The sequence below is a fragment of the Eutrema salsugineum genome, unplaced genomic scaffold (assembly GCF_000478725.1).
Source record: "Eutrema salsugineum unplaced genomic scaffold, Eutsalg1_0 scaffold_2, whole genome shotgun sequence".
Taxonomy (NCBI): domain Eukaryota; kingdom Viridiplantae; phylum Streptophyta; class Magnoliopsida; order Brassicales; family Brassicaceae; genus Eutrema; species Eutrema salsugineum.
In genome coordinates, this window is record NW_006256829.1 from 6,406,217 (window position 1) to 6,430,441 (window position 24,225).

At 39.0% G+C, this 24,225-nt stretch overlaps 8 protein-coding genes, 1 non-coding gene and 1 pseudogene across 11 annotated transcripts; 7 read left to right on the forward strand and 3 right to left on the reverse strand.

Annotated features, from left to right (window-relative positions):
- The first annotated feature begins 243 nt into the window (after nucleotides 1–243).
- On the forward strand, nucleotides 244–1,919 carry LOC18019174 (annotated as a pseudogene).
- A 2,317-nt stretch (nucleotides 1,920–4,236) lies between these two features.
- On the forward strand, nucleotides 4,237–7,472 carry LOC18016585. Its single transcript, XM_006400366.2, has 2 exons — nucleotides 4,237–4,329; nucleotides 4,590–7,472. Exon 2 carries the CDS (start codon nucleotides 4,622–4,624, stop codon nucleotides 7,283–7,285), a length of 2,664 nt encoding a protein of 887 aa, XP_006400429.1. The 5' UTR covers nucleotides 4,237–4,329; nucleotides 4,590–4,621; the 3' UTR covers nucleotides 7,286–7,472.
- A 170-nt stretch (nucleotides 7,473–7,642) lies between these two features.
- TRNAP-UGG lies at nucleotides 7,643–7,714 on the forward strand. Its single transcript has one exon. It is a non-coding gene; the product is annotated as a tRNA-Pro (tRNA).
- A 138-nt stretch (nucleotides 7,715–7,852) lies between these two features.
- On the reverse strand, nucleotides 7,853–10,259 carry LOC18016586 (probable E3 ubiquitin-protein ligase MARCH10). Of its 2 annotated transcripts, none has more exons than XM_024156175.1 (8): nucleotides 10,040–10,259; nucleotides 9,517–9,849; nucleotides 9,290–9,410; nucleotides 8,809–9,121; nucleotides 8,646–8,718; nucleotides 8,450–8,540; nucleotides 8,282–8,361; nucleotides 7,853–8,176 (listed from the first exon to the last, which is right to left on the reverse strand). In XM_024156175.1, exons 1-8 carry the CDS (start codon nucleotides 10,154–10,156, stop codon nucleotides 8,042–8,044), a joined length of 1,263 nt encoding a protein of 420 aa, XP_024011943.1. In that variant the 5' UTR covers nucleotides 10,157–10,259; the 3' UTR covers nucleotides 7,853–8,041. The 2 variants fall into 2 exon arrangements, with proteins under 2 accessions (XP_024011943.1, XP_024011942.1); XM_024156174.1 differs by having other exon boundaries at nucleotides 8,809–9,124.
- A 167-nt stretch (nucleotides 10,260–10,426) lies between these two features.
- Nucleotides 10,427–12,602, forward strand: LOC18016587 (F-box/FBD/LRR-repeat protein At5g18770). Its single transcript, XM_024156276.1, is given in 4 exon segments — nucleotides 10,427–10,775; nucleotides 10,900–11,845; nucleotides 11,939–12,082; nucleotides 12,167–12,602. Coding segments are annotated over 4 exon segments (1,467 nt in total). The 5' UTR covers nucleotides 10,427–10,743; the 3' UTR covers nucleotides 12,512–12,602.
- A 378-nt stretch (nucleotides 12,603–12,980) lies between these two features.
- Nucleotides 12,981–14,917, forward strand: LOC18016588 (FBD-associated F-box protein At5g18780). Its single transcript, XM_024156170.1, has 4 exons — nucleotides 12,981–13,075; nucleotides 13,235–14,179; nucleotides 14,253–14,396; nucleotides 14,502–14,917. The coding sequence occupies exons 2-4, from the start codon at nucleotides 13,274–13,276 to the stop codon at nucleotides 14,643–14,645; spliced, it is 1,194 nt and encodes a 397-aa protein (XP_024011938.1). The 5' UTR covers nucleotides 12,981–13,075; nucleotides 13,235–13,273; the 3' UTR covers nucleotides 14,646–14,917.
- LOC18016590 (50S ribosomal protein L33) lies at nucleotides 14,912–15,299 on the reverse strand. Its single transcript, XM_024156171.1, has one exon. It carries the CDS (start codon nucleotides 15,281–15,283, stop codon nucleotides 15,107–15,109), a length of 177 nt encoding a protein of 58 aa, XP_024011939.1. The 5' UTR covers nucleotides 15,284–15,299; the 3' UTR covers nucleotides 14,912–15,106.
- Nucleotides 15,300–15,929: 630 nt separating this feature from the next.
- On the forward strand, nucleotides 15,930–17,514 carry LOC18016589 (NADH dehydrogenase [ubiquinone] 1 alpha subcomplex subunit 8-B). Its single transcript, XM_006400372.2, has 3 exons — nucleotides 15,930–16,028; nucleotides 16,181–16,395; nucleotides 17,179–17,514. The coding sequence occupies exons 2-3, from the start codon at nucleotides 16,208–16,210 to the stop codon at nucleotides 17,309–17,311; spliced, it is 321 nt and encodes a 106-aa protein (XP_006400435.1). The 5' UTR covers nucleotides 15,930–16,028; nucleotides 16,181–16,207; the 3' UTR covers nucleotides 17,312–17,514.
- Nucleotides 17,515–17,669: 155 nt separating this feature from the next.
- Nucleotides 17,670–20,253, reverse strand: LOC18016591 (serine/arginine-rich SC35-like splicing factor SCL28). The gene is made up of 7 exons (XM_024156450.1): nucleotides 19,950–20,253; nucleotides 19,671–19,748; nucleotides 19,289–19,441; nucleotides 19,117–19,175; nucleotides 18,960–18,999; nucleotides 17,948–18,148; nucleotides 17,670–17,850 (listed from the first exon to the last, which is right to left on the reverse strand). Exons 1-7 carry the CDS (start codon nucleotides 20,123–20,125, stop codon nucleotides 17,844–17,846), a joined length of 714 nt encoding a protein of 237 aa, XP_024012218.1. The 5' UTR covers nucleotides 20,126–20,253; the 3' UTR covers nucleotides 17,670–17,843.
- Nucleotides 20,254–20,461: 208 nt separating this feature from the next.
- Nucleotides 20,462–23,437, forward strand: LOC18016592 (chaperonin 60 subunit alpha 2, chloroplastic). Of its 2 annotated transcripts, XM_006400374.2 has the most exons (9): nucleotides 20,462–20,602; nucleotides 20,692–20,851; nucleotides 21,042–21,163; nucleotides 21,271–21,478; nucleotides 21,569–21,714; nucleotides 21,828–22,134; nucleotides 22,209–22,459; nucleotides 22,629–22,832; nucleotides 22,935–23,437. In XM_006400374.2, the coding sequence occupies exons 1-9, from the start codon at nucleotides 20,555–20,557 to the stop codon at nucleotides 23,223–23,225; spliced, it is 1,737 nt and encodes a 578-aa protein (XP_006400437.1). In that variant the 5' UTR covers nucleotides 20,462–20,554; the 3' UTR covers nucleotides 23,226–23,437. The 2 variants fall into 2 exon arrangements, with proteins under 2 accessions (XP_006400437.1, XP_024011834.1); XM_024156066.1 differs by lacking the exons at nucleotides 20,462–20,602; nucleotides 20,692–20,851 and having other exon boundaries at nucleotides 21,064–21,177.
- Nucleotides 23,438–24,225: the final 788 nt, after the last annotated feature.

Sequence of the window (24,225 nt, forward strand, 5' to 3'; positions counted from 1 at the left end):
TGAAATTGCTGTGTGCCTGAAAAAATAGCCCCTTTCTGCGTGTTTTCTACAAAAACACACATCTTTTGTCTATTTGCGTTTGCATTTGCTCATCCTTGTTTAAACAGATGTATATTTTCTACAGAACACACATCTTGATTTAGTGGTTCGTTGTTTGTAAATGTATCTGATGACCATAACTGTATCATCTACAGGAACTCTAGAGAAGGGAATTGTCTTGTCAAGTGCTTATTTTGTTTGATGATGGATACCATTGTAAATGAGCTAACTAGAAGGAAAAAAGCTGCCCTGAACCATCACATTAGGAGGGATTTAGTTGCATCAACACCAAAAAAACAGCAGGAAAAGGCTCAGGCTTTCTCTTATATGAGTTGTTGTGCTGTGAAGGTTGGTGAGAAGAGACAGAGAAACGAGTATGCTGCTGAGATTTGCAATACGGAAAAACACGGTGTTGAACAGAATAATAGAAGAGAGTCCGATGATAATGGATGTGCAGAACCGGGAGAAGAGTCCATACAACTTGAGAATTCTGAATCAGCTGATCCAAAGTTCAACGACTTTGATAAGGTTAGGGAAGATGCAAACTTTGGGGTTGGCCAGACCTGGGCTCTTTATGATACAGCTGATGGGATGCCTAGACTCTATGCTCAGATCAGAAAAGTGTTGGCTCCTTCCTTTGGGCTCAGGATCACATATCTAGAGCCAGATCCAGTTGATGAGAAAGAGTTACTGTGGTTTGAAGAAGACTTGCCTGTTTCTGCTGGTAAGTTCAGGCTTGGGAAAAATGAGAACACAAAAGATCGTTCCAGATTCTCTCATCTTATCCAATGCAATGAAGGAACCAACACTGGTCATTTCACTATATCCCCAAGAAAAGGCGAGACTTGGGCTCTATTCAAGAACTGGGATATTAAGTGGTCTTCCGAGCCAGATTCTCACCGCAAATACGAGTATGAGTTTGTCGAGGTTTTGTCAGACTACGCGGATAGAGCTGGTGTATTTGTTGCATACTTGTATCGGTTCGTATTTTACCTCACAGTTTGTATCGGTTCTCCCATAGAGTTCCTTCCTTCAAACTGACTGGAACTGAAGGAAAAGGTGTGCCAAAAGACGCTTACGAGCTGGACCAAACTGCGTTACCAGAGACAATCGAAGAGTTCATCGTCCCTCAAGACTCTGAGAGTAATAGAAAGCCTAAACGCCAAGCCATCTACTTTGCTAGTAAGGGGAAGGTTTTCCAAACTGGCCAGGTTTGGTCATTTTACAGCGGTAACGATGAATTGCCTCTCTACTATGGCATGATTCAGAAGATCACTTTTACTCAGGCATCTAAGCAGGGTCCGGTATTTAAACTACACATAAATCTACTAAAGGCTTTACCTTTTTCACAAGATATCATCCAGTGGGTTGACAAGCAAATGCCCATTACCTGTGGAACTTTCTACGCGAGGAAAGTTGTCCAAATAATCTCTCCAGATGATGTTTCACATCAGATAGTGCCTCAAACTGCCATTGATGGAATTCAATATACCATTTTCCCAAAGATTGGCGATGTTTGGGCGATATACAGACACTGGACTCCTGACATTGATGTCGATGACTTGGAAGAAAGTTGGCACTACGACGTTATTGAAGTTCTTGATGATGCCTTGGACTATAAGGTTTTACTGTTGGAGCCTGACCCCTTTTCTAGCGAAAGTGTAGATACCTTTTTCAGGGCAGTTAAAGAGTATAAGAGTAACCCAGTGGATGGCTCGGAACCGATATTTACAATCCCAAAGTCCGAATTGTTCAGGTTCTCGCATCACGTTCCTGCATCTCGTGTCACCAAAGAGAAACATGGAGATTTAGAAGAGCTTTATAAAGTTGATCATAGAGCAATACCTTCAAACGTGTTGTTTGAAGAGGACTATTTTTAATAAGTAAAATAAAAAAGCAAAGGAGGTATGCAAAGGATTCCTTTTTATGCTAGGTTTTTGGTCTCTTTTTTTTTTGTTGTTGTAGTCAAAACTGGTTTGTTGTTGATTTACGATCTAAGAGCTGAAACTTACTCAGGTTTCTCCATGTTTTATGCATATTTTTCTTTTCTTGATTTTGTACCTATGTAGCAATCTATGCATCATGCATGCAGGTTTCTCTGAATTTCTCACTTAACGTATGGGCTTTGAGATAAAGTACGTAATCAGAAAAGTATTTGATGGAACCAGTAGTGAAAAATCTTGAAGTTGTTTAATGTTATTTGTTTGCAGGCTTAGATGATCTCTATTCGATTTGAAAGAAGTCGTTTGGTTAAACGGTGGCTCATTCTTGTTCATTGAAAATAATTTAGATTTAGTTAAATGATAGTAAATGGCTTAGATTAAAAATCTGTGTTTTGTGACCCATGTTAGTAGGGATCTGAATCTCCCTATAAATACTAACTGATCCTTGTTGTTATGTTGATCTATCAAAGATTGAGAAACACAAACAACTTAAAGTACATTCATATTTGTACTTTACGGTGGATAGTTGTGACTTGTGAATGATTGGTCTTTGGTCTGCGTGAGCCATGTGGTATACAAATTACATCACCGTTTAAATTTGATATTGTTTCTCTAAAGCTGGTGTTTCTGATTGGACCTAGTCAAACAGTAAAAACGCCTAGATTCGTATACAAACTAGTTAAAATTACTAGTTATTAGTAATGATTAGTTAAAATTAGTTTCAATGATAGCAAAATAATGATTATAACTGTTGATTCTAATGGTTAGTTAAAATTAGTTCAAATAATAATTGATAAAATTTAGTATAGACTTAGTGTATTTTATTTTATTTGCATCCCATTAGAAACACAAGCCATTAAAACATTTGCGATGTAAAAAAATAATCAAATAAATAATCAATTTTGAGTTATCTAGTGCATATATTGTACAGACACTTAGATAAATAAGGATATGCAAAAATCAGTAAGAAAATTTGAGCCATATGCTCTTTCATCGAAGTTGATGTATACATGATCTTCATTGGTTCACATTAGAAACATTCTAAATAACCATGTGCTAGAGATATTATAATGGAGGTGAAACAAGCAATCATGTTGTATTATTCAAACTGAGCAATTTCAAGCATAATATTAAACAATTATGGGCAAAGAATAAATTTTACAGATTTTTTTGTTTGTTTGTTATATGTCAATAAATTATTCAAGTTTTGGTAATTGCACCTATGCTATAGTCTTGATCAGATAAAATATCTGATACAATGCTGAAAAAATGAGAATATTATCCAGAAACACATATTATCACAAAAGTACACATTCAAGTTAAATCTTAAAACTATTAAACTAAGAATATTTCATTTAGAAAAACTAAACTAATTTAGTTTTCAGTGTAGAATCAATTAAAGATATTCAATAACTACATTGAATTGATTATGTCATGTTTTTATTTTAAAGTGATTTAATTTATCAAATATTTTAAAAATTAATTTAATTTAATAATATTGTTATTTGTTTGTTTTTCATATTATGAGTATTATTCAAATTAAATGTAATTTTAATTTTAAGGTAATCATTTTATTTAGTTTTTTTTAGTTTATTCTATCTTTGGGTCTTTTCCGTTTTCAGTTGTAGATCTTTTCGGCGACGTCTTCTGAGTTCTGTTATGCCGTGTCTATTGTCCTTTTCCGATTTTTCTGATGATTTCTAGTTTTTCACTTTTCGGTTTTAATATCTTATTTTATGTTATCATATATCGAGCTTTGACTTCGGAAAATTTTAGTTTTCCGTTGGTTTTATATATCAAATCTGTATTCCATCTTTAACAAAAAAAATTTATATTCTATCCATATATATTCCAAAACTATGTATTTAATATTTATAATAAAAAGTTTGCAATGAACAAAAAAAGTATTATTCAAATTAATATTATATATACATAACTCTAAAAGTAAAATATAAAACCATAAAGGTAAAAAATATATTTATATTGATTGAAAAAATTTTATATCTATATTGATTGAAAAACTTTTATATCTATGAAACTAGGTTTGGTAGAGTATAAATGTCTATATTGAAGAAAACAAAATGACTAATTTAACCTTTTTCTTGACAATTTATAGTAATATAGCAAAATTCAAAGGGCTTAAGTGCAAATTAATAAGAATACAAAGTTCAAAGAACCTCAAAGTTTCTAAAATTTACAGTAAAAACCAGAGAAGCATATAAACCGTGTGAGGTGTTTCCCCACAAACGAAGACGAAGACAGATTTCAGTCAAAGAGTCAATTGGCTATCGACGTGAGCATTTGACGGTGCCCTTTCTCTACCTCGTCTTTCCCTCTCCGATCTCCGGTGAGTTTTCCGACTCTCTCTCTCTCTCTTTTTCTCGTTCTCTCACTCTCTGGTTCCCTACATCATTTGTTCCTCGATGAGTACTCCTTTAAATCGTCAAAAAGCCCACTTTTTTCACTCCTTCTCGGGAAAATTCGCCGCATGTGTTCTGTGTGTTTCTCATGTCTGAATGTCTGAGTTCGCTTTGTTAAAACTGTTTTTTCTTTTGCATTGCGTTTTTTGATTTTACAAGTTGCTGAAATTCGAAATTGTCCGTGTAGGGTATCGCAAGAGACTAGGTTTGAAATCAATTATGAGCAACAAAGATGAGGCTCTTCGAGCCAAAGATTTAGCAGAAGATTGGATGAGAAAGTCAAATTTCCCGAAAGCTCGTAAAATTGCAATTAAGGCTCAGAATATGGATGGAACCTTGGAGAATATTGCTCACATGATAATGGTGTGCGATGTTCATTGTGCAGCATCGGATAAATCTGGGGACGAGATGGATTGGTACAAAATTCTCCAGGTCGAGCAGAATGCAGACGACAATTCCATCAAGAAACAGTACAGGAAGCTCGCGCTTCATCTCCATCCGGACAAAAACAAGCTCCCTGGCGCTGAATCTGCTTTCAAAACGATTGGTGAAGCTCAGAGAATTCTTTTGGACAAAGAAAAAAGGAGGCAACATGACATTAAACGCAAACCCTTTAAAAGGCCTGCACCAGCACCGTCTTATCAACCCCAACAAGCCCCGGCCACGGCTTTTTACACTCAGAATGTTTTCCAGAGAAACGTTAATGCAGCGAGTAACAGCTTCACAGCGGATTTCAGACCTCAAAACCTGCAAAAGCCTCAAGTTGATTTTAGTGCTGGCTCAAACTTTTTGACGTTATGCCCTTTTTGCCTAGTTAAGCATGAATTTCTCAGGGGATATATCAACAAACTAGTGAAATGTCCGAGTTGCAATAAGCAATTCAGTGCTTTTCAAACTACTTTCCAGGGTCCACCAGTTCAGGCGACCCAACAGAGCAAGGTTCCAACTCAAGAGGCTGGCAAGGCAGCACAGAAGCAGCCGGAGAATTCTGCCAGACTTTCCCCAAGGAAAGAGGGTTCTAAAGCCAAAATCCCGGGTACTTCTGCTGAGACTAGCAGTGAAAAGAGAAAGAGAAAGAAGATGGTTGAATCTAGTGGCAGTTCTTACAGCGAGAGTAGCTTTGGGTGGGAAGAAGTTGCAGCTGATGGACAGCATTCCCGGAGGTCAGTTCGTAGTAAGCAGCAGGTTTCATATAAAGAGAATGTGTGTGATGATGAGGAGAAAGAAGAGGATGCAGCAAGTGCTGAAGCGTCTGATTTCAGAAAGAAGTCAAATGAAAAGAATCTGTTTGCAGAAACCTTGCCAAACGGGATCAACGGGAAGGAGAAGGTAAAAGAAGACCAAGTGGGAAGCTCTCGGGACTCTGGTGTCTGTAATGCAGCGAAGGATTCAAGTTCAAAAAATGCATCAGACTTAGAGATTTGTGAGTGTCCTGATCCTGATTTCAATAACTTTGACAAGTTCAGGGAAGAGAGTTGTTTTAAAGCTGGCCAGACATGGGCAATGTATGATGACATGGATCGAATGCCTCGATTTTATGCCTTGATCAGAAAAGTCATAAGGGTACCTAGTTTTATGCTTAAGATAACATGGCTTGAGGCTAAACCAGATGATGAGAAAGCAAAGCAGTGGGTTCGCAAAAAGTTGCCCGTCTCTGTTGGTAAGTACAAACTTGGTGGAGATGACAACATAAATGAAACTCCATCGTTCTCTCATCCGATCCAATGCAGAGTAAGGGGCATGGAAGATACTGTCAGTGTATACCCAAGAATGGGAGAAACATGGGCTCTCTTCAAGAACTGGGACATCAATTGGTCTACAGGTCGTCGGCGCAAGTATACGTATGAGTTTGTTGAGATCCTGTCGGAATATGCTGAAGGGATTGCAATAGAGGTTGCGTTCTTGCGTAAAGTAAAGGGCTTTGCAAGTGTCTTCTGTCGAATTGCATCGGATGGTAGATCAAATACATTTCAGATTCCGCCTCATGAGTTGCTTAGATTCTCCCACAGCATTCCCTCAATCAAATTGACAGGGAAAGAAAGGAATGATGTTCCTGCTGGTTCTTATGAGCTCGATACAGCTGCATTACCACAAAATATTGAAGAAGGAGAAGAAGAAGCTGTCTCTATCTCAATAGAAGCTGCCAAGTCAAACCAAGTCCATCATAGCTCTCCGCCTTCATCAGAGCCAGACTGTGTCGTCATTCCTAATTTCCAGTTTCATGACTTCAGCGCTGATAGATTAATGGGAAAGTTCGCACCTGGCCAGATATGGTCATTGAACAGTAAAGAGGAAGGCTTGCCCAAGTGTTACGCCAAGATTCAGAAAGTAGAATGGAAGCCAGTGTTTAAACTGCAGGTAAACAGGCTAGAGCTGGAATCACTTCCTGAGAATGTTACACAGTGGCGGGACAAAAAAATGCCAGTCACTTGTGGACATTTCACCTTGAAGAAAGGCCGGGACGAGACACTCACTAAGGTAACTGATTTTTCACATCAGATAAAGGCACAAGAGAGTGTAAGAAAAAACGTATACACTGTCCTCCCCAAGACCGGAGAAATTTGGGCAATGTACAAGTACTGGAGTGATGCAATCAAGGTGGCAAGCTTGAAGAAGCGTGAATACGAGGTTGTTGAAGTTCTTGACGACAATGAGAGCCACATCGAGGTTATGATGTTGGAACGGGTGGACGGGTTCATTTCGGTCTTCAAGGAAAAAGTGGAAGGAGGCATCGATGTGAAGAAAACGATCCCGATGTGTGAACTGTTGAGATTCTCTCATTATGTTCCTGCATTCCGGTTAACTGGAGAAAGAGATGGAGCTCTTCGAGGCTATCTTGAGCTCGATTCAACTGCCTTGTCCCGTAACTTGCGCAGATCTTAGACTAATTCTGGTAGGGAGGTTCGTTTCTTTGTTAGCGGTTGGTAGTAGTAATGGTCTTTTGCATTTTGTGCGAAAATGGGTACTTTTCTTTTTTAGATTTAGACGTTAACTTGCGTCGGAATCTGTCTTGAACTCTAGTTTTAGTCACAACTGTGGACTCAATGTGGTGAAAAACCCTTTTCGCTTTTCTTGCTCTATTTTTTTTTTGTTTTGACTTTTGTAATACAGCATCACTAGTCAAGTTCTATCTTAATTTGGTCGTTTTCTTTTCCACCAAGTGTCTCTGGTGTGAAGGAAAAGGCTACTGAGATTTGTAAAGCGGAAGAAATAGACTACAATGCTATGATCAAACAATAAGGGCGTTTGGTCTAGTGGTATGATTCTCGCTTTGGGTGCGAGAGGTCCCGAGTTCGATTCTCGGAACGCCCCTCTTTTTCACATTTTTTAGGGCCGTGACATTTTAACTCCTCCAAAATCTCATCCTTTTTCTTTTTCTGGACAACGAGCTCATTCACATAAAATGTGATCTCAATTACAACAGGTCTTTTACTTGAATTCCACAAATATTTTTGTCTCTTCACACATTTTCATTATAATTCCTCAAAACTTTTGTTTCTTCATACAAAACGTACAAAGAATCCATACATCTTACAGGTGTTACTGTTTCAGATGAATCTATCTACTCATCAATTTGTCCTTTTCATATACAAGCTTTAAGGGAGAACAGAAGAAACTAAAAAAAGGAAGAGACTTTCTTTATACTAAGTTCCTGTTCTGTGAAACCCTTCCAAGCCGAGAGGAATAGCAAATGTACAGCAAGTTTAAGCACATTGCCATCCCGAAACCCAGAATCCCAGCGAAAAGCATTGAATAGATAACCGGCACACCAAACTGAAACAAAGATCTTTCCATGAGAACTTTTTCCAATTGTCTGTCTGAGATTAGGTGCTTTAAGTATTTCAAAGCTTAAAACATAAAGGTTTAGTATTTACTTACTGTAACATATAGCAGATGAACAAGCAAGGCCACTAGTGCAAACTCAAGAGCTGCGTATGTCCATATGTATTCTCTGATAGCTGCAAGTTTGGGATATTAACAATTAACAATTTACATTTGTGTCATTAAATAGGACTTTGGAAATTTCTTTGGGGAGCGGTATTATACCGAGCACGACAGCAAAAGTTGAGGCTAAGAGAGCTAAGGTGAATGAAAATGGCGCTGCGACAAAGATAGCTTGGGAATTCAAGTCACGAATCTACAGAACATATAAGAACCCCAGTCATGTTATCTTATCTTTGTAATGAAAGATAAGATCTTTATAATGAAATACCGAAAACTCGGGGGAAAAAACAAGCATTACCAGCAAATGTTCAAGGAAGAAGAAGTAGCAGACTGTGCTGATGAGTACAAGCACTACAAACTCTTGCCCAACACTGCAACATTTAATCGATCTTCAATTGTTACTGTTCTTGAAAAGATTTCTGGAAAAGGATATGATGATTTCTGAAAGAGTTCTGATTTACCTAATGGTTTGTGGCTGTGGATTCTGCTGAGCGAGTTCCCGTCTATTGGTAAGTTGATTGATTGTTGGGACACGAAGCAAAATTACCGGCAAGTTTCGGACTTCTTGTCTGCATACATCGCAGATTCGCGTTCCCTTTGTACTAAACCACTTAATGGCACAGTGTTCATGAACGAGTCTGAGGTCACCTTTGCAACTGCATTCCATTTTAAGTGTGTTGCCTTCTTCGCATACATCAAGACAAATCCTGCACACCGCTTCTTCTTCAGGGATTTCTTCTTCTGTTTCTTCTGCAGGAACCGGAGTGATTTGATCTGCTAATCAAAACACAAGAAAGATGGAAACATATGAGTGTGAACTTGGCCGTTTCATTGATCAAAAACCACATTTCTTTGAACTGATAATGCTTCTCGTCGATCAATCTATTCCTCCATATCAAAACAGAAAAGAGCTAAAAAATGTCAGGGGAGTTTGTCACATACCACCACTTGCTTCGCTCGAGATGTAATCTTTGTTGTTGTTAAAAGAGACAGATCGTACAATCACTTTGTTTCTCCCCGGCATGGACAAAGATCTTGAAACTGAAGGATCAACACCATCATTCTGCACCCAAAAACATATTTCCAATCTTATACTCGAAAGGAAGTTCCTTTAAGAAAATTTCAAAACTTTTGTTGCACATTAGATTGTAAAAACACCGAGAGCTCACATTAGATCTAGGTTGTTCACTGTGCACCAGAGCTGAAACAGGCGGTGTAGACGTAACCAGAGACAGCTTAGCAGCATTTGTGGAAGGAAGTGACAAACATCTTTTCCAATAAGGCGAAGTAGTGGAGCTAGGCAATTCAGTGGTTTCTGTAATGCTGGGACTAAGTAGCAATCTCCTCTCATAGTTTGGTAGAGAAGCTTTCCGTTTCAGGCTTAGATTTCTCAAGATTCCTAAACTCGGCATAGGTTTTGGGGGTATTTGGATCGAAACATCTGATTGGCTTCCATTTTGTTGAGATCCGGAGACATCTTCTTCAATAGAGTCTTCTTTAACCTGATGATCAGATTCTCAGACTGATTAATTCACAACCTTTCTACAATTCTACAACGAAGCAGACTCTGAGGAACATTTATCAGCACTAATGATTTATTTAAACAGAAAAAACCCTAGATTTATCACAAAATGAAACTCACCAAACCAGTTCAGCAAGAAAAACCTAAAACCCAGATAAGATTTCGAATACCTGAGAAGAAGAAGAAGAGCAAGCAGGAGGAGGAGTGGATGAAGAAGAAGAAGAGGAAGAGGGAGAATCTTTAGCGAGACCACAATTTCTGGGCGGTTGTATCGCGGATTCTTGCATCGTAATCGAACTAATCAAAACCGAAGCAAAATTTCAAGAAAATTTCTTATGCGAAATAAAATTCGGTGGACATATATTCTGAGCCAGCGAGAGAAGCAATCTAAAAGGATTAAAAAAATTGTAGCTTTTTTGTGTCTTAATTATTTAGCTAAATCGACGACTGAAAAGGACTTTACAAGTGTGTGTCTGCATGCATTTACGGCTTCTTCAAGTCAACTTATTAAATATTGAATTGTAATATTCCAAAGGAGGACCATAATAAGCAAAAGAATTAATTTTTAATTTCACGGCTTCTTCGCTTCCTCCACTTCCTCCGCCGACACCGGAGAAACTCTGTTCTGGCCCTTCTTCCTCCGCAAGCGGCGGCGCCAATTTGATTCGAAATCCTTGTAAATGATACAGTTGCTTGATTCTGCATCCTCCACATCATCGTATCAACCCGTGGCATCAGTTGGGCCGACCCGGTCGGAGTCCGGATAGCCCATTTATATACTCTGCACTCTATTTTCGCTGAGAAACAGAAAAGAAGCGCGTGCTCAAGACTCAAGAGACGATTACTCGATAAATCGAAGATCAGGAGAGCTAAGATGATGAAGCTCTACCATAAGTACCAAAAGCGGTAAGTTTCTTCTATTTGATCTTATTTTTCCGGCCATAGGCTCCGTCACTGAACCCTAACATTGCTTTTATAAGAAATATGAAACGAAGCTTAGGGTTTCTGATTCTGTACATTTCTGATTCAGGCATGGTCTCTCGTCTCGTTCAGTTCGAGAGGAAGACCGAATTTTCAAAGGGGAAGATCGGATAAGCATATTACCAGAACCGTTGCTATGCCATATACTTAGCTTTCTTACGACCGAGGAAGCTGTTTGGACAAGTGTTTTGTCTTCTAGATGGAGATACATCTGGAAATGGGTTCCTAGATTAGAATTAGACAGCTCTGATTTCACAAATGACAAAACTTGTGTGGATTTCATCGACAAGTTTCTGAATTTCCAGAGCAAATCCTACTTGCGTGAATTCAAGTTAAGCATTGACCAATCAGAGCTATCCTGTGAAAATGATAATGCTTCTCTTTATGGGCCGTGTCTCGCTAGAGTGGATATGCGCAAGATTCAACATTTCCAAGTTGAGAAAAAGCTTGGAGAACGTAGCAGCTTTGATGACATTGAGATACCCTTAACCCTTTCTGTGTGTGAGGCAATGGTATGCTTGAAGCTACATTTCGTCAGGCTGAATGATTCTGAGTCTCTCTCCTTGCCCTGTCTCAAGATCATGTACTTGGAAGACGTTATTTTTCCTAGCGATGCGGCTGCAGAGGCGCTAATCTCGTGTTCTCCGGTTCTTGAAGATTTGAAAATATGTCTTAGTAAAGATGATTTTGTAGTTGTTTGACGCGTCTGCTCACAGACACTTAAGAGCTTCACCTTAAAACGAGCGGATCCTGTTTATTCTGTAAAGGATGGACAGTCAGTTGTGATTGATACTCCGAAACTCGAGTATCTGAGTCTCATGGATTACCAATTCAAAATCTTCAAGATAATCAATATGAGTGACTCTGTCAAGGTTGATATGGATGCTGACTTTGAGATATTCCTTGGTTACTTACAGGAGAGAAATCTCTTCTATGATTTCTTTAACAATTTTTCAGGTGTTGGAGATATGACCATCTCATGGAAAACTGTTAAGGTATATGATACTGATGACAAGCTTTTAAACTGTAGCAGCATAAATCATTGTTTTACTCACTTCGTGTGCTGTTTTTCTTCCCTTTGCTTACAGGTAATCTATATTTTCCAAGGCATGAACCCGCTGCCCAAATTTCATTACTTGACCCGTTTGCGTGCTACTATGTGCATAAACGCCTCTTTTAAACTGTTGCCAATCGTTCTTGAGAGCTACCCCAATCTGAAACACTTCACCTTGGTAATTATTAGCTTAAAATTTGCAAGTTCTTACCTAAAAAGGGTTTTTTATCTGCTCATCTCTTGATTCTATATATGTTTGCAGGAATTGGTTAAAGATTATCCAGTGACAGTAATAACCAGACTCTCGACTGTGCTGCCTCATTGTTTGGTATCGTCACTTGAATATGTTGAAATGGAAAGCCCAGTCACGGAGGAAGCAAGTGAACTGAATCTGGCTAGATACTTTCTGGAGAATTCGGCAACACTCAAGAAGCTTGTTCTACGTTTGGATCAGACTTCTGGAAAGAAACACGAGCCTCGTGTCTTGAAAAAACTAATGAAATCTCCAAGACGCTCTCGTTTGTGCCAGTTTGAAGTTCTTCCAGTGGTTCCAACTCCGAATCCGTGGCCTGAATTCTATACTTATGTAAACCCCACTAGGTTCTAAAGCTGGATTAAAGAAGTGTAAACATACATTGCTTGAATTGAACTGACCTAGTCATTTTGTATCCTTCCTACGCCTTTGTTTTGCTCTGTGTTAATTAGTCCATTGTTGCAATTATGCTTATGCTTTTTTCCTTTTTTTGGTTGATCTTTTTTTCTTTGTGGAAAATTTCGAAAAGAAATAACATTTCGAGAAATGAGATATCAGTACCACTAACCCAAAAAGTTGGAATTTTGCTGAAGAACTGGGAAAATAGCAGCAAGACCGAAATATCTGAGTGTTAAAACTTATTCAAAGGTTGCTATTGGTGTGGACTTTGATTGGACTGATAACTAGTGGGGTAAGTAGTGTCATTATCTTTGTCGTCCGTAATACATAAACATCTCCTTATAGAAAGTGCATCACAAACCCACTAATTCTTTGACTATCCAGACGATTACAAAAATAAGGTCAAAAATGACAAGGAATTAATCGCTTTCATCTCCGGTGAGTTAGTTACTTTCCATAATTTTCTACTTTACTCTGTTCTCCGGTCGGGTTCTTCAGTTGCAGCCATCACTTAACCATGTATGTCTTTCAATTTCATCCTTGCTTCATTTATGTACTGCAAATTATTAGTTTAAACGATCGAGACAAGGATCGAGCATATGATTATTCAGAACAGTTTCAGAGCTCGAAATTAGTGTATCTGTCAATTTGTGATATTCGTATCTGGTCATTTTTCAGGTCTTTTTAGAAAACCGGAAAGGCTTGAACAAAAAAGGTATGCAAGGACGAATCGGCACAAGTGGTGAAGACAGGATTAGCATATTGCCTGAATCTTTGCTAAGTCACATACTTTGCTTTCTTACTACTAAGGATTCTGTTAAGACAAGTGTTTTGTCCTCAAGATGGAGAGATCTCTGGCGATGGGATCCTAGATTAGATTTGGACAAATCTGACTTCTCAGAGGACAATACCTGTGTGAGCTTCGTCGATAAGTTTCTGAATTTCCGAGGCGATTCCTACTTGCGCGGATTCAAGCTAAACGCTGACCACGATGACTATGAAAATTCTACAGTCGAGGCATATCTAATGAGAGTAGTCAAGTGCAAGATTCAACATTTCGAAATCAAGAATCACTTTGGATTTTGCATCCTTCCTACAACTCCTTCAATCTTTTTAATGTGTGACACATTGGTTAGCTTGAAATTCAGTTTCGTGATTCTGAACGACTTCAAGTCTTGCCCTTTACCTCGTCTCAAGACTCTGCACTTCGAAAAGGTTGTATTTCCCGGAGATGACGCTGCAGAGACAATAATCTCATGCTCTCCGGTTCTCGAGGCTTTAAAAATGAGCCAGGGAAGATACGATTCCGTACAAGTTTTACACGTCCGCTCTAAGTCACTGAGGAACCTCACTCTTGAACGGACGGATCCTGATTGTGTTGAGAATGGTGGGCATACAGTTGTGATCGATACTCCGAGACTCGAGTATCTGAGTCTCAAAGATTACCAATACAAAAGCTTCAAGATTGTCACTATGAGTGAATCTGTCAAGGTTGATATTGACGTCGTGTTTGAAGCGGTAGGTGGTGTTGCTGGTGCACTGGTGGAGAGAAATAATATTTGTGATTTTCTAACCCGTGTTTCAAACGTCAGAGATTTGACCATCTCAAGGAAGACTCTTGAGGTACTGTATATAAACTTTGCCATAATTAGAATTTTTACTAATTTTCTTTATGTTAAGTTACTTAATATGGCAGTTCATCTATTCTTACCTGGAAATGAACCCACGATTCAAATTTCATGGCTTGGCTCGTTTGCGTGTTACTATGTTCTCAAACTCCTCTCCAGAGATGTTACCAGTCATTCTTGAGACATGCCCGAATCTGAAACAACTCAGCTTGGTAATGATTTTGCCTACAACTTGTATGTTTCTTTTTTTTAACATAGATTCTTACTTTCTAACCACTCATCTTTGTTTCTGTGTCGTCTCGGTTTGGGATTTGCAGGAATTGGTTCATGATTCTCTGGTGACACAGGGGGAAAGTGGACTTTTGACGTTGCTGCCTCGCTCTTTGATATCGTCCCTTGAATCTGTTGATATTACAAGCCCGATCACGGATAAAGCAACGGAGCTGGACCTGGTTAGATAATTTCTAGAGAACTCAACAACACTCAAGAAGCTTGTTCTGCGTTTGAATCAGTCTTGTCGGAAAAAGCACAGTCCCGGTCTCTTGAAACAACTCTTTGAATCTCCAAGACGCTCTAGTTTTTGTCAGTTTGTCATTCTTTGACATCAAGATGTTAGTGCATTAGTTGAACCTGGATTATGTTAAAATCGTATGCATTTTATACACCATGAGTAGTTAATGTATAGTGTATTGCTTGAGAATGAAAACTAGGATCTGAGGTCTTATACATAAACCGTTAAAAAGATCCACTTTCTTTTTGCGTTTCAAGGTCGGAAGAATCCTTAAACTGACACTTACAAAGTCTAAAACCCCAGCTTAACTTGTCAAGTTCTTTGACTGATAAAACAACTACTTGCAGAGATTTGTTATGGGTTCTTCGAATGTAAATGAAACACAGAAAAATAAAAAAATAAAGCTTTAAATCACTTCATCTTCTGCTCTGTGAAGAGGACATGGCGGTTGACTCGAGGATCGTACTTGCGGAACTCAAGCTTCTCTAGAAGACCCTTGCTACTCTTCCTCTTCACATAGAAGAATCCAGTTCCAGCTGCTGAGACAAGACGGATGAACATGAACGTCTTCTTCCTCTTGTCCCCCATTTTCTCACTTCAACACAGCTATACCAGAGACAGATCAAATCTCAACTTCAATATTTGCAATTATGCGACCTAAATAAAGCTACAGAGCAAAGAGCAATCACGAAACTTTCCTCAAATCTACCTTTTAAAAAAAAAAAAACAAAATGATTTTCAAAGCAGATCAATAAAATTGGGAAGGATCATTCTCGTTTCATTTAAGCACTGGGAAGATTACCATGGTTTGCCTCCAATAACATCGAATAACATCCCGGTGAAAAAAACGATGCGAAAACATTCGTTTTTAAAACATAAAATCCATAGATCATTCAATCCATCGAAATGGGCAAGAAACTAAGAGAAAAAAAAAGCTAGCGCGAAATCACAAAATGAAACATTAAAATTCACCGAAGAAGTTTCTGTAACTTTCAAACGAACAAAATAAATCACAGATAATTTAACACAGAGCTAAGGGGACAGAAAATTACCGATGTAGCAAAAGGCTACGAGACGGCGGAGAGGAGAAATCGGGAGTGAGAAGATGAAGAAAGAAACACTGAGAGTAGAAAACAAAAATCTCTGACATCAAATTATTTTCATTCGGCCCAATGTGGCCCATTTCTATCGATCTGATAGGCCCAATACGACCCATTTCTCTCTGAGCTACTCACCTGGTTTCTGTTCTCTCTATCTCCCCCCTCTCTCTCTCTCTTTCCTGTTCCGTTTGTAACTCAGTGGAGAAGAAGATCCAAATCGATCCGTTGAAAAGGTATGAAGCTGGTCGTTGTCTGCTCCTTCGTTCATCATCAACCAGTTAGCTTGTAGTGTGGATTCGAGGAATTTGATTTTACTCTTTCTGTTTTCTCTTTTGGGGATTGCGATTAGATTAGATTAATTTGATCTTCTCCATTTTGGATTCAGCTAAGGACTATTTCGAATTTCTGAGATATGTCGAGTGCGGTGGACGCGACGGGTAACCCGATCCCTACTTCTGCGGTGTTGACGGCGTCGGCGAAGCATATAGGTTTAAGATGTATGCCGGAGAACGTCGCGTTCCTCAAATGCAAGAAGAATGATCCCAACCCCGAGAAATGCCTCGAGAAGGGTCGCGACGTCACTCGCTGCGTGCTTGGCTTGTACGTTTCTCAGCTCAATTTTTGTTGGTTCTATCTCTTCGCAAGTTGTTTATTACTTTTGGCTTTCTTTGGATGATTGTGTTTATGATGCCTTGTGTTTAATTTTGACGAAGACATGGAATATCAGATTGCTGATTTAGGGTTCTAATCATACAGTGTAACTAAGACAATTAGGAACTGTAGAGGATTGATTACTTCTTTCTCTTTGTGCAAAACTGTACTTCACTAATTGAACATTGCTTTGACAGTTTCGTGGAATGTCTTTCCAACAAGCTTAGGTGGTTTTAAACACGATAAAATCAATTAGGAAATGTTTGTATTTGGTTTGGAGTCCAAATGAGCTAATCTGTGGCGTGCATTTGCTGCATCATGTTATCCTTGAAAGTGGCACCACAAAGTAATGGAGTAACCATCTGTTTCACTTGACAAAGTACTGTACAATGTTTGTAGGATTTGGGTTGTCTAGTATATAATCGTTCTCACATGTTCACAACTTTAGTTTTTTCCTTAACTCAAAGGCCATTAAGAAGCTATTTGCTTCCCTTGGAGTTTTGGTCTAAGATTTAGTTTTGATGTTTACTAGTTGTTTACTCTTCTTATACAATGATACAATGCTTTAGTAATATGAAACCAAAAAGACTTTGAACCCATCAATCATAGTAATCGGCATCAATCTGGATCACGTATACAGTAGATTGATGATGTTGAGTTAACTTGCTGACATTATATGGTACATCTTCTAAAGCACTGCTAGTGTTGTTGATGGATTGATGAATGTTGCAGGCTGAAGGATCTTCACCAGAAATGCCAAAAGGAGATGGATGATTATGTTGGGTGCATGTATTACTACACGAACGAGTTTGATCTGTGTAGGAAAGAGCAAGAAGCCTTCGAGAAAGTGTGTCCCCTGAAATGAGAATCACAAGTAATTGTCATGTTTTAATTTGTATCTCCTAATAAAGCAAATTGTTCATTTTTGAATGAGCTTTACTCTCTCTCTCTTCTTTTGTTGTCATCCCAATTTTTTCCTCTCAAATGCTTTCGTAGTGGGTTCTCAAAGACAACCAAATGACTCAGTTTTTTGTTGTTCGATGATACTTTAATCAGCACATTTTATCTGCTTATCTTCTACCATACTCGACAGTTGACACTAACTCAGTGTTTATAAGATTCTTCAATCAATTTTATCCAAACTTATCGAACGGTTGGAATCTGTTGCTCTGGTTAGACTTGTAGATACTTGTCTGTGAAATTACCAAGACAAAAAGGCACATTTTAATTTAAATAGACTTTCTTCCGAGAAATATTTAAGTACACTATCAAAAAAAGAAGGGGAAATGACACTTATGAAGTTGGGTATGAAAAAAACAAACAAACAAAAAGAAAGGTAGTGAACACACATCCATCGTAAAACTCCAGATCTTATGTCCCACTCCACTTGAAAAAGATCAACGACTGCAAGGAAACACCATAGAGAATTTTTACACACGCCAGACTGATTAGAGAATTTTTATTTGAGGCAAATACAATAACAATGCAGCTATTTCTTTACCTCATGGACCGAGAACGTGACCTTGACAGACTTCGAGACCTCGTAAGCACCCTCTCCTCTCGGGGACTTCTACAGTTTCTTCTTGGGCTTTGAGACACATTGTGCGATTTGCGTTGCCTCTCATTTCGGAGTAGAGGGGAACGGGAAATAGATCTTGACCTTCGAGGAGAGTACGAATCATCCTCTCTTGCTTTACTGTGCCTGTGCCAGTGACAAAAAAGAAGGGAAATTAAACTCTTACATACTACTAAAACAACTAACCTTTTCTTAAGCATAGAATATAGAATGCAAATATATTACGAATGTTCTTCAGATGGCTTTTGTGACTTATTCTGACTCTTCCACTTCTTTAACTGATTAGAAACTGTTCCTTTGGTTTACCTGGACCTTCTTTCCGTTCCCGGAAAGTAACATCGATTACTTGTAATTCCTACTCCGACACTGTTCTAGGATCTAGAATGCACATTTCTGATGGAAGATCTCTTTTCACCATCTTTTATGGAACAAAAGAGCTCCAAAACCTTTCTTTCCTCCGACTTTATGAAACAAAACCTATCTTTAATCTTGTTGGATTTCTCTACTGGCCACAATTTTGAATGGCTCCATCTCTCCAGACATCATTCTTTATTTGGCTAACTATACGCTTTTTCATTCATTCATCAAGTGGACGACAGAATGAAATATACACAAAAAGACAAGTCAAACTCGATTCAGTACAGATAGAACCCAAAAACGCTCTCGCAAAGTACAGATAACCAGATGACCAAGCGGTATTCAAGCTCTAGTTAAAAAAAGCTGGTGAAATTACTATCAGCGTTTAGGTTTCAGGGGGGAAGCAACACCAAAAGAAACTTAAAGGTTCTCCAATTTGTGTTTCTCGTTGTACGGCCAAATCTTAGTGACTACCAAACAATGTTTATTTGCTTCACACTAGCAAGTGCCAATAAAACAAATAGTCTAATTGAAGTGAGTATATATACAATAGCAAATATCTAATGGTTAAGATCCAAACCTTGGTTCTCGCCTTGCAGGAGAAAGCGACCGTGAATGAGCTGATGAGCAAGAAAGGACTCGGTTAGTAAGCATCACAAGAAACATAGGAATTGTTCTACACTGAAGTACTGAACCATACACATTAGTAGTCAAGACATGTATCAAGAAGTACTTACAACGGTATCTGTGCCTTGGTGATCTGCGTGAAGTCCTCTTGTATTCCTCATATCGACCACTATATTAAACCAAAATGGAGTTTGGGATAACTGAGGAAAATCACTAACGACGCATTTACACATATAATTACAGGATAAGATTGATACAGATGCAAGAAAACGGATTCTTCACCTTGTACGCATTTCTCGTGGAGTTTTCCGGTTCTCCTCAGCAAAAACAATGGCTATCTCACGCCCACCAATAACTTTGTGATTCATTCGCTTCATCGCCTTAGCTGCATCTTCAGCATAACGGTACTTAACAAATCCAAACCCTCTCGGCTCCCTAAACCACAAAAACATCATCAAATCAAAGTTAAAGTTACCTGGTCAAAACAACACATACTTGAGAAAACACAAAAATTTCCCAATAAAAACTAGCTCTATATAGCCATTTCATGAGCATTTGCAAACACAAAGACCATATTGTTGGGAGAAATTACCAGTAAAGCTAAAGGTCATATAGGAAATAACTATAATGCATCTGATTGCAAGAGACAAAGCTTCACGCATACCCAGTATAATAATTCCTCGGCAGATATATGTCTCTGAGTGGACCAAACCGCTCAAACGAATCCCTCAGATCATTTGGCCTGAAAACAAAACGAGCAAACGGTAAGAACCATAAGGGGTCGTTTAACAGATTGCTCCACAAAGAAAATTTAATTGCTTCGAGAAAAAATCTTAAGATTAACAACTCGTTGAAAATCCACACATCTCGAATTTACGAACAGAAATTTAGGAATATAAATACAGTGTATATATATATATATATATATATTTTAGAGAGAGACCTAGCATCGAGAGGGAGATTACGGATGAGCAAACCAGAAGGATCAGAGGATTCGTGATCGCGAGAAGACGGGCGTTCACGGTGGCGATAATCGTCGTAGCTTTTCCGCTCGCGCGGTGGCGACTTGCCTCGAGGACGGGGACTATAGCTTCTGCTCCGACTCCTCGCTCTCGCCATCGAGATTTCACACACTAACCTTGGTCTTCTTCGCAGCAATATCCACCCAGAAATTGAATCGCAAAGCCCTAACTGTGTAGGGGTGAAAATTTGGAGGGAGAGAGGAAGAAATGGACGACTCTCAAGAGAGTTTCAAAAGAACAACATTTGCCAGAAGCTGCTACTTTTTATGGGCCGACAAATTCAAAATATTTTATGGGCTTTAATTTCTTTTAAATGTTTGGATCAAAAAGTCCCAAAGATGAAGAAAACGCTGAAGAAGTCTCTCGCCTTCTCTTCGATGTTTTTTTTATTGTCCGAGTAACTTTGAGCAAATCTGTCTAAATCAAAAAACAGTTTGGTATAACTCGCTCACTCTACACAAACATCAATTAAAACCTCAAGGAAAAACCTCCCTCGCTTCTTTTCCAAAACCCCGGAAGACACGAAATGTTCGCCGTTTCACCGTCGTCCTTGTCTTCGGCAACTTTTTCTCCGGTGAGTTTCGGTTCTTCTTCCTGTCGACCCATTTCTTTCCCGAGATTATCTTCTTGTTTTGACCCCAAAATGTTCTCTCGCTCTTGTAGAGCCGTAGTGGCCAGCGTAAGAAACCTCAGCCACCGAGGAAATTCTTGGTGGTGAGGGCAGGAGCGAAGAGGATACTCTACGGAAAAGATAGCAGAGAGGCACTACAGGCTGGTATTGATAAGTTAGCTGATGCTGTTTCCGGCACCTTGGGCCCTAGAGGTGATATGAATGTTGCCGAATTTCGAAAGTTCGGATTTTTAAAAATTCTCCTTGTTATTTATATGAAATCGCGTGAGATTGACTAGTTTTTGAGGTGAATTTGAGCAAACCAACCTCTCTTAGGGATCTCTTAAAGTGATAAAGAACCAATTTTTGAATTGATTTTTGTTTGAATGTGGAAACGATGCAGGTCGTAATGTAGTGCTGGCTGAATCAGATACAATCAAAGTGATTAACGATGGTGTCACCATTGCTAAATCCATCGAGCTCCCTGACACCATCGAGAATGCTGGAGCAACACTAATCCAAGAGGTTATTCATTCATGGTGGCTAAATTGATTCCCTTCTCCTCGTTATTTCATTGTTTGATTTTGTATACATTCGTAACCTGAAACTTGCAAGTTCCATGTTTTGTATAGGTTGCGATAAAAATGAATGACTCAGCGGGTGATGGGACAACGACTGCGATCATCTTGGCTAGAGAAATGATCAAAGCTGGTTCTTTGGCAATTGCTTTTGGAGCTAATGCTGTTTCCGTGAAGAATGGAATGAACAAGACTGTTAAAGAGTTGGTTCGGGTGTTGCAAACAAGAAGTATTCCTGTCAAAGGGAAGAATGATGTGAAAGGTTACTTTCTACTTATTACCATAGCTAAGTTTTGATCCACCTCCTGTCTTAGTTTGAAATAATTCAAAAAGGGATTCTTGTGGTCTGTAGCCGTGGCTTCAATCTCTGCTGGCAACGATGAATTTGTGGGGAACTTGATTGCTGAAACCGTGGAAAAGATTGGCCCCGATGGCGTCATATCCATTGAATCATCTTCCTCATCAGAAACATCTGTTGTAATTGAGGAAGGTATGAAGGTTAGTGTCAAGCTTTAGCTGGAGCTTCACAATAGCAGTTTTCCCCATATCATCTTTTAGATTATCAAACCATAGGGTTTCTGCGATTCATGAGGAATATTTGTTTTGTACAGTTTGACAAGGGCTTTATGTCGCCTCATTTCATCACAAACCAGGAGAAGTCTATAGTGGAATTCGAAAAGGCTAAAATCCTTGTGACGGATCAGAAAATCACTGCAGCCAAAGAATTAGTTCCTTTACTGGAGAAAACTTCACAGCTGAGTGTTCCGCTCCTAATAATAGCGGAGGACATATCGGCGGAAGTGCTTGAGATACTGGTGGTGAACAAGAAGCAAGGTTTGATCAATGTTGCTGTTGTAAAATGTCCTGGAATGCTGGATGGAAAAAAGGCTTTGCTACAAGACATTGCACTCATGACAGGTTTTTCTCAACCATTTATATAGATTTTGACCGACAGTTTTCAGGTTGCTAACATCACAAATGATATAAAACAGGAGCTGATTATCTTTCCGGAGATTTAGGCATGACACTTATGGGCGCAACTTCAGACCAGCTTGGTGTTGCTCGGAAAGTAATAATTACAGCTAATTCAACAACTATAGTTGCAGACGCTTCAACTAAACCGGAGATTCAGGCAAGAATTGCTCAGATGAAGAAGGATCTAGCTGAGACAGATAATTCATATCTTTCAAGAAAAATCTCAGAGAGAATTGCTAAGCTCACAGGAGGCGTGGCTGTAATTAAGGTCTGATTTTACAATAACCCTTCTTTGATTGTAAAATGCTCCAACAACTTGTGCTTTCTGCGGAACTTAATGTCTACCCTTTCTTAGACTAAAAAAAAACTGTCTCGGTTATTGATATTTCTCTTTTGAGTCATCTTGAAAGCATCAGTTTAACCCGGTGTCACTTCAGGTGGGAGGTCACACAGAAACAGAACTTGAGGACAGAAAACTTAGAATAGAAGACGCAAAGAACGCAACGTTTGCAGCCATGAGAGAAGGTATAGTACCAGGTGGTGGTGCGGCGTATATCCATCTTGTAGATGAGATCGCGAGAATCAAGAAGAATCTAATGAAAGATTCGTACGAACAAATAGGTGCAGATATTGTAGCTACGGTATGAAAACATAATGACATGATGAAACCTGTTTTTTTCTTAAACCATTCTGGTTTTCGTGAAAAAACATTCAAAAAGTTAAAATCACTTATTTGTTGTCAGGCGCTCACGGCACCTGCAATGGCCATAGCAACCAATGCCGGGGTTGATGGATCAGGTGTGGTGGAGAAAACCAGAGAACTCGAATGGAGAAGCGGTTACAACGCAATGTCTGGAAGATTTGAGGATCTTCTAAACTCTGGAATCGCAGATCCTTGTCGGGTTTCAAGATTCGCCCTGCAAAACGCGGTTTCTGTTGCCGGCATTGTTCTCACGACTCAAGCAGTGCTGGTGGAGAAGATCAAGCAGCCTAAACCAGCCGTTCCTCAAGTTCCTGGCATACCCACCACATAACCAACCACCAAAGGTAACAAGCACAAAGTGAAACCATTGAAACCATTGTTGCTTATTGTGGAAGCCAAGCTTGCTTTTTTAGCCTCAAGTTATCCGACATTAGCAAGAAGGGACGTGCCTTGTAATGCAAGATTTCTATGTTGTAAACCCTGATTGTTATAATATACAAATAGCTTTTTCTCTGTTTTTGGTCGCAATATACAGATAGCTTTCATGTACATGTCTTCTATGAATTATTCCCTCCATTCTCATCATCGAACCTTTTAGCCTTGGAGACGTATTTGCACTTTTGGAGTACGTATTACAATAAGTTATGTAAGTACTGTAAGTATTAAGTCCAATGGTATTCCATATTCTACTAAATCGACTACTCCAATAGGCGCCATTGGACTTAGCTCAATCTCACCTAACCCTTTTGTTTTCCCGTTTTCAACTTTCAACTTTGTCTTGGTGGGTCATCAGTTATTCTGTGGCCCGGACTGGCCCATCCTAGAAGTGGGCTAATATCAAAACATATACTTTCTCTCTCCCAATCATTAACCATGAATAATATTATTGGTAGTATATAGTACAAAAAGGATATATTTATCACATGGAAGATTAGACGCGTGTCTATATTCCAGTGGTATTTGACTTGGAAGCTGAAGACAGAGTTCTACCGTTATTATTGGAGAAGAAAGAAAAAGAAAAAGAGAGATGCAACACTTTGGGTAGCTCACGTCCCAAGTAACACTGATCCGACGTCGTTTTCGATAACGATTGATGAACCTTTGGTTTCCTCAAACTCGCGTAGCTTGCACGCGACTCTCTTTTCTTTTAGTTTCAACCATGTAGCGCGTGCTTGTCACGCCCCGACACTCATACCTGGCCCAGACCAGACGCACGCTCCTTCCTTCCCCTTCACGGCTTCACCTCGATCAGGTTTTAACCGGCGGCCCAAATAATCTCTCTCCCATCAATTTTAATCAGTAGTTTACTTTTTTTACCTCTCTTAAACTTT

What these genes read in the sequence shown, in the direction of transcription:
- LOC18016585 (XM_006400366.2), top strand. Translation starts at nt 4,622, where the DNA reads ATGAGCAACAAAGATGAGGCTCTTCGAGCCAAAGATTTAGCAGAAGAT.
- LOC18016586 (XM_024156174.1), bottom strand. Translation starts at nt 10,156, where the DNA reads ATGCAAGAATCCGCGATACAACCGCCCAGAAATTGTGGTCTCGCTAAA. An exon ending in CCACAGCCACAAACCATTAG is followed by an intron (nt 8,719 to 8,808) that starts GTAAATCAGAAC and finishes TAAATGTTGCAG; the next exon opens with TGTTGGGCAAGAGTTTGTAG. An exon ending in AACTTTTGCTGTCGTGCTCG is followed by an intron (nt 8,362 to 8,449) that starts GTATAATACCGC and finishes CCAAACTTGCAG; the next exon opens with CTATCAGAGAATACATATGG.
- LOC18016588 (XM_024156170.1), top strand. Translation starts at nt 13,274, where the DNA reads ATGCAAGGACGAATCGGCACAAGTGGTGAAGACAGGATTAGCATATTG. An exon ending in TCTCAAGGAAGACTCTTGAG is followed by an intron (nt 14,180 to 14,252) that starts GTACTGTATATA and finishes TTAATATGGCAG; the next exon opens with TTCATCTATTCTTACCTGGA. An exon ending in ATCTGAAACAACTCAGCTTG is followed by an intron (nt 14,397 to 14,501) that starts GTAATGATTTTG and finishes TGGGATTTGCAG; the next exon opens with GAATTGGTTCATGATTCTCT.
- LOC18016590 (XM_024156171.1), bottom strand. Translation starts at nt 15,283, where the DNA reads ATGGGGGACAAGAGGAAGAAGACGTTCATGTTCATCCGTCTTGTCTCA.
- LOC18016589 (XM_006400372.2), top strand. Translation starts at nt 16,208, where the DNA reads ATGTCGAGTGCGGTGGACGCGACGGGTAACCCGATCCCTACTTCTGCG. An exon ending in ACTCGCTGCGTGCTTGGCTT is followed by an intron (nt 16,396 to 17,178) that starts GTACGTTTCTCA and finishes TGAATGTTGCAG; the next exon opens with GCTGAAGGATCTTCACCAGA.
- LOC18016591 (XM_024156450.1), bottom strand. Translation starts at nt 20,125, where the DNA reads ATGGCGAGAGCGAGGAGTCGGAGCAGAAGCTATAGTCCCCGTCCTCGA. An exon ending in AATCTCCCTCTCGATGCTAG is followed by an intron (nt 19,749 to 19,949) that starts GTCTCTCTCTAA and finishes TTTTGTTTTCAG; the next exon opens with GCCAAATGATCTGAGGGATT. An exon ending in ACCAAGGCACAGATACCGTT is followed by an intron (nt 19,000 to 19,116) that starts GTAAGTACTTCT and finishes CTTGCTCATCAG; the next exon opens with CTCATTCACGGTCGCTTTCT.
- LOC18016592 (XM_006400374.2), top strand. Translation starts at nt 20,555, where the DNA reads ATGTTCGCCGTTTCACCGTCGTCCTTGTCTTCGGCAACTTTTTCTCCG. An exon ending in CGGCACCTTGGGCCCTAGAG is followed by an intron (nt 20,852 to 21,041) that starts GTGATATGAATG and finishes GAAACGATGCAG; the next exon opens with GTCGTAATGTAGTGCTGGCT. An exon ending in AGACATTGCACTCATGACAG is followed by an intron (nt 22,135 to 22,208) that starts GTTTTTCTCAAC and finishes GATATAAAACAG; the next exon opens with GAGCTGATTATCTTTCCGGA.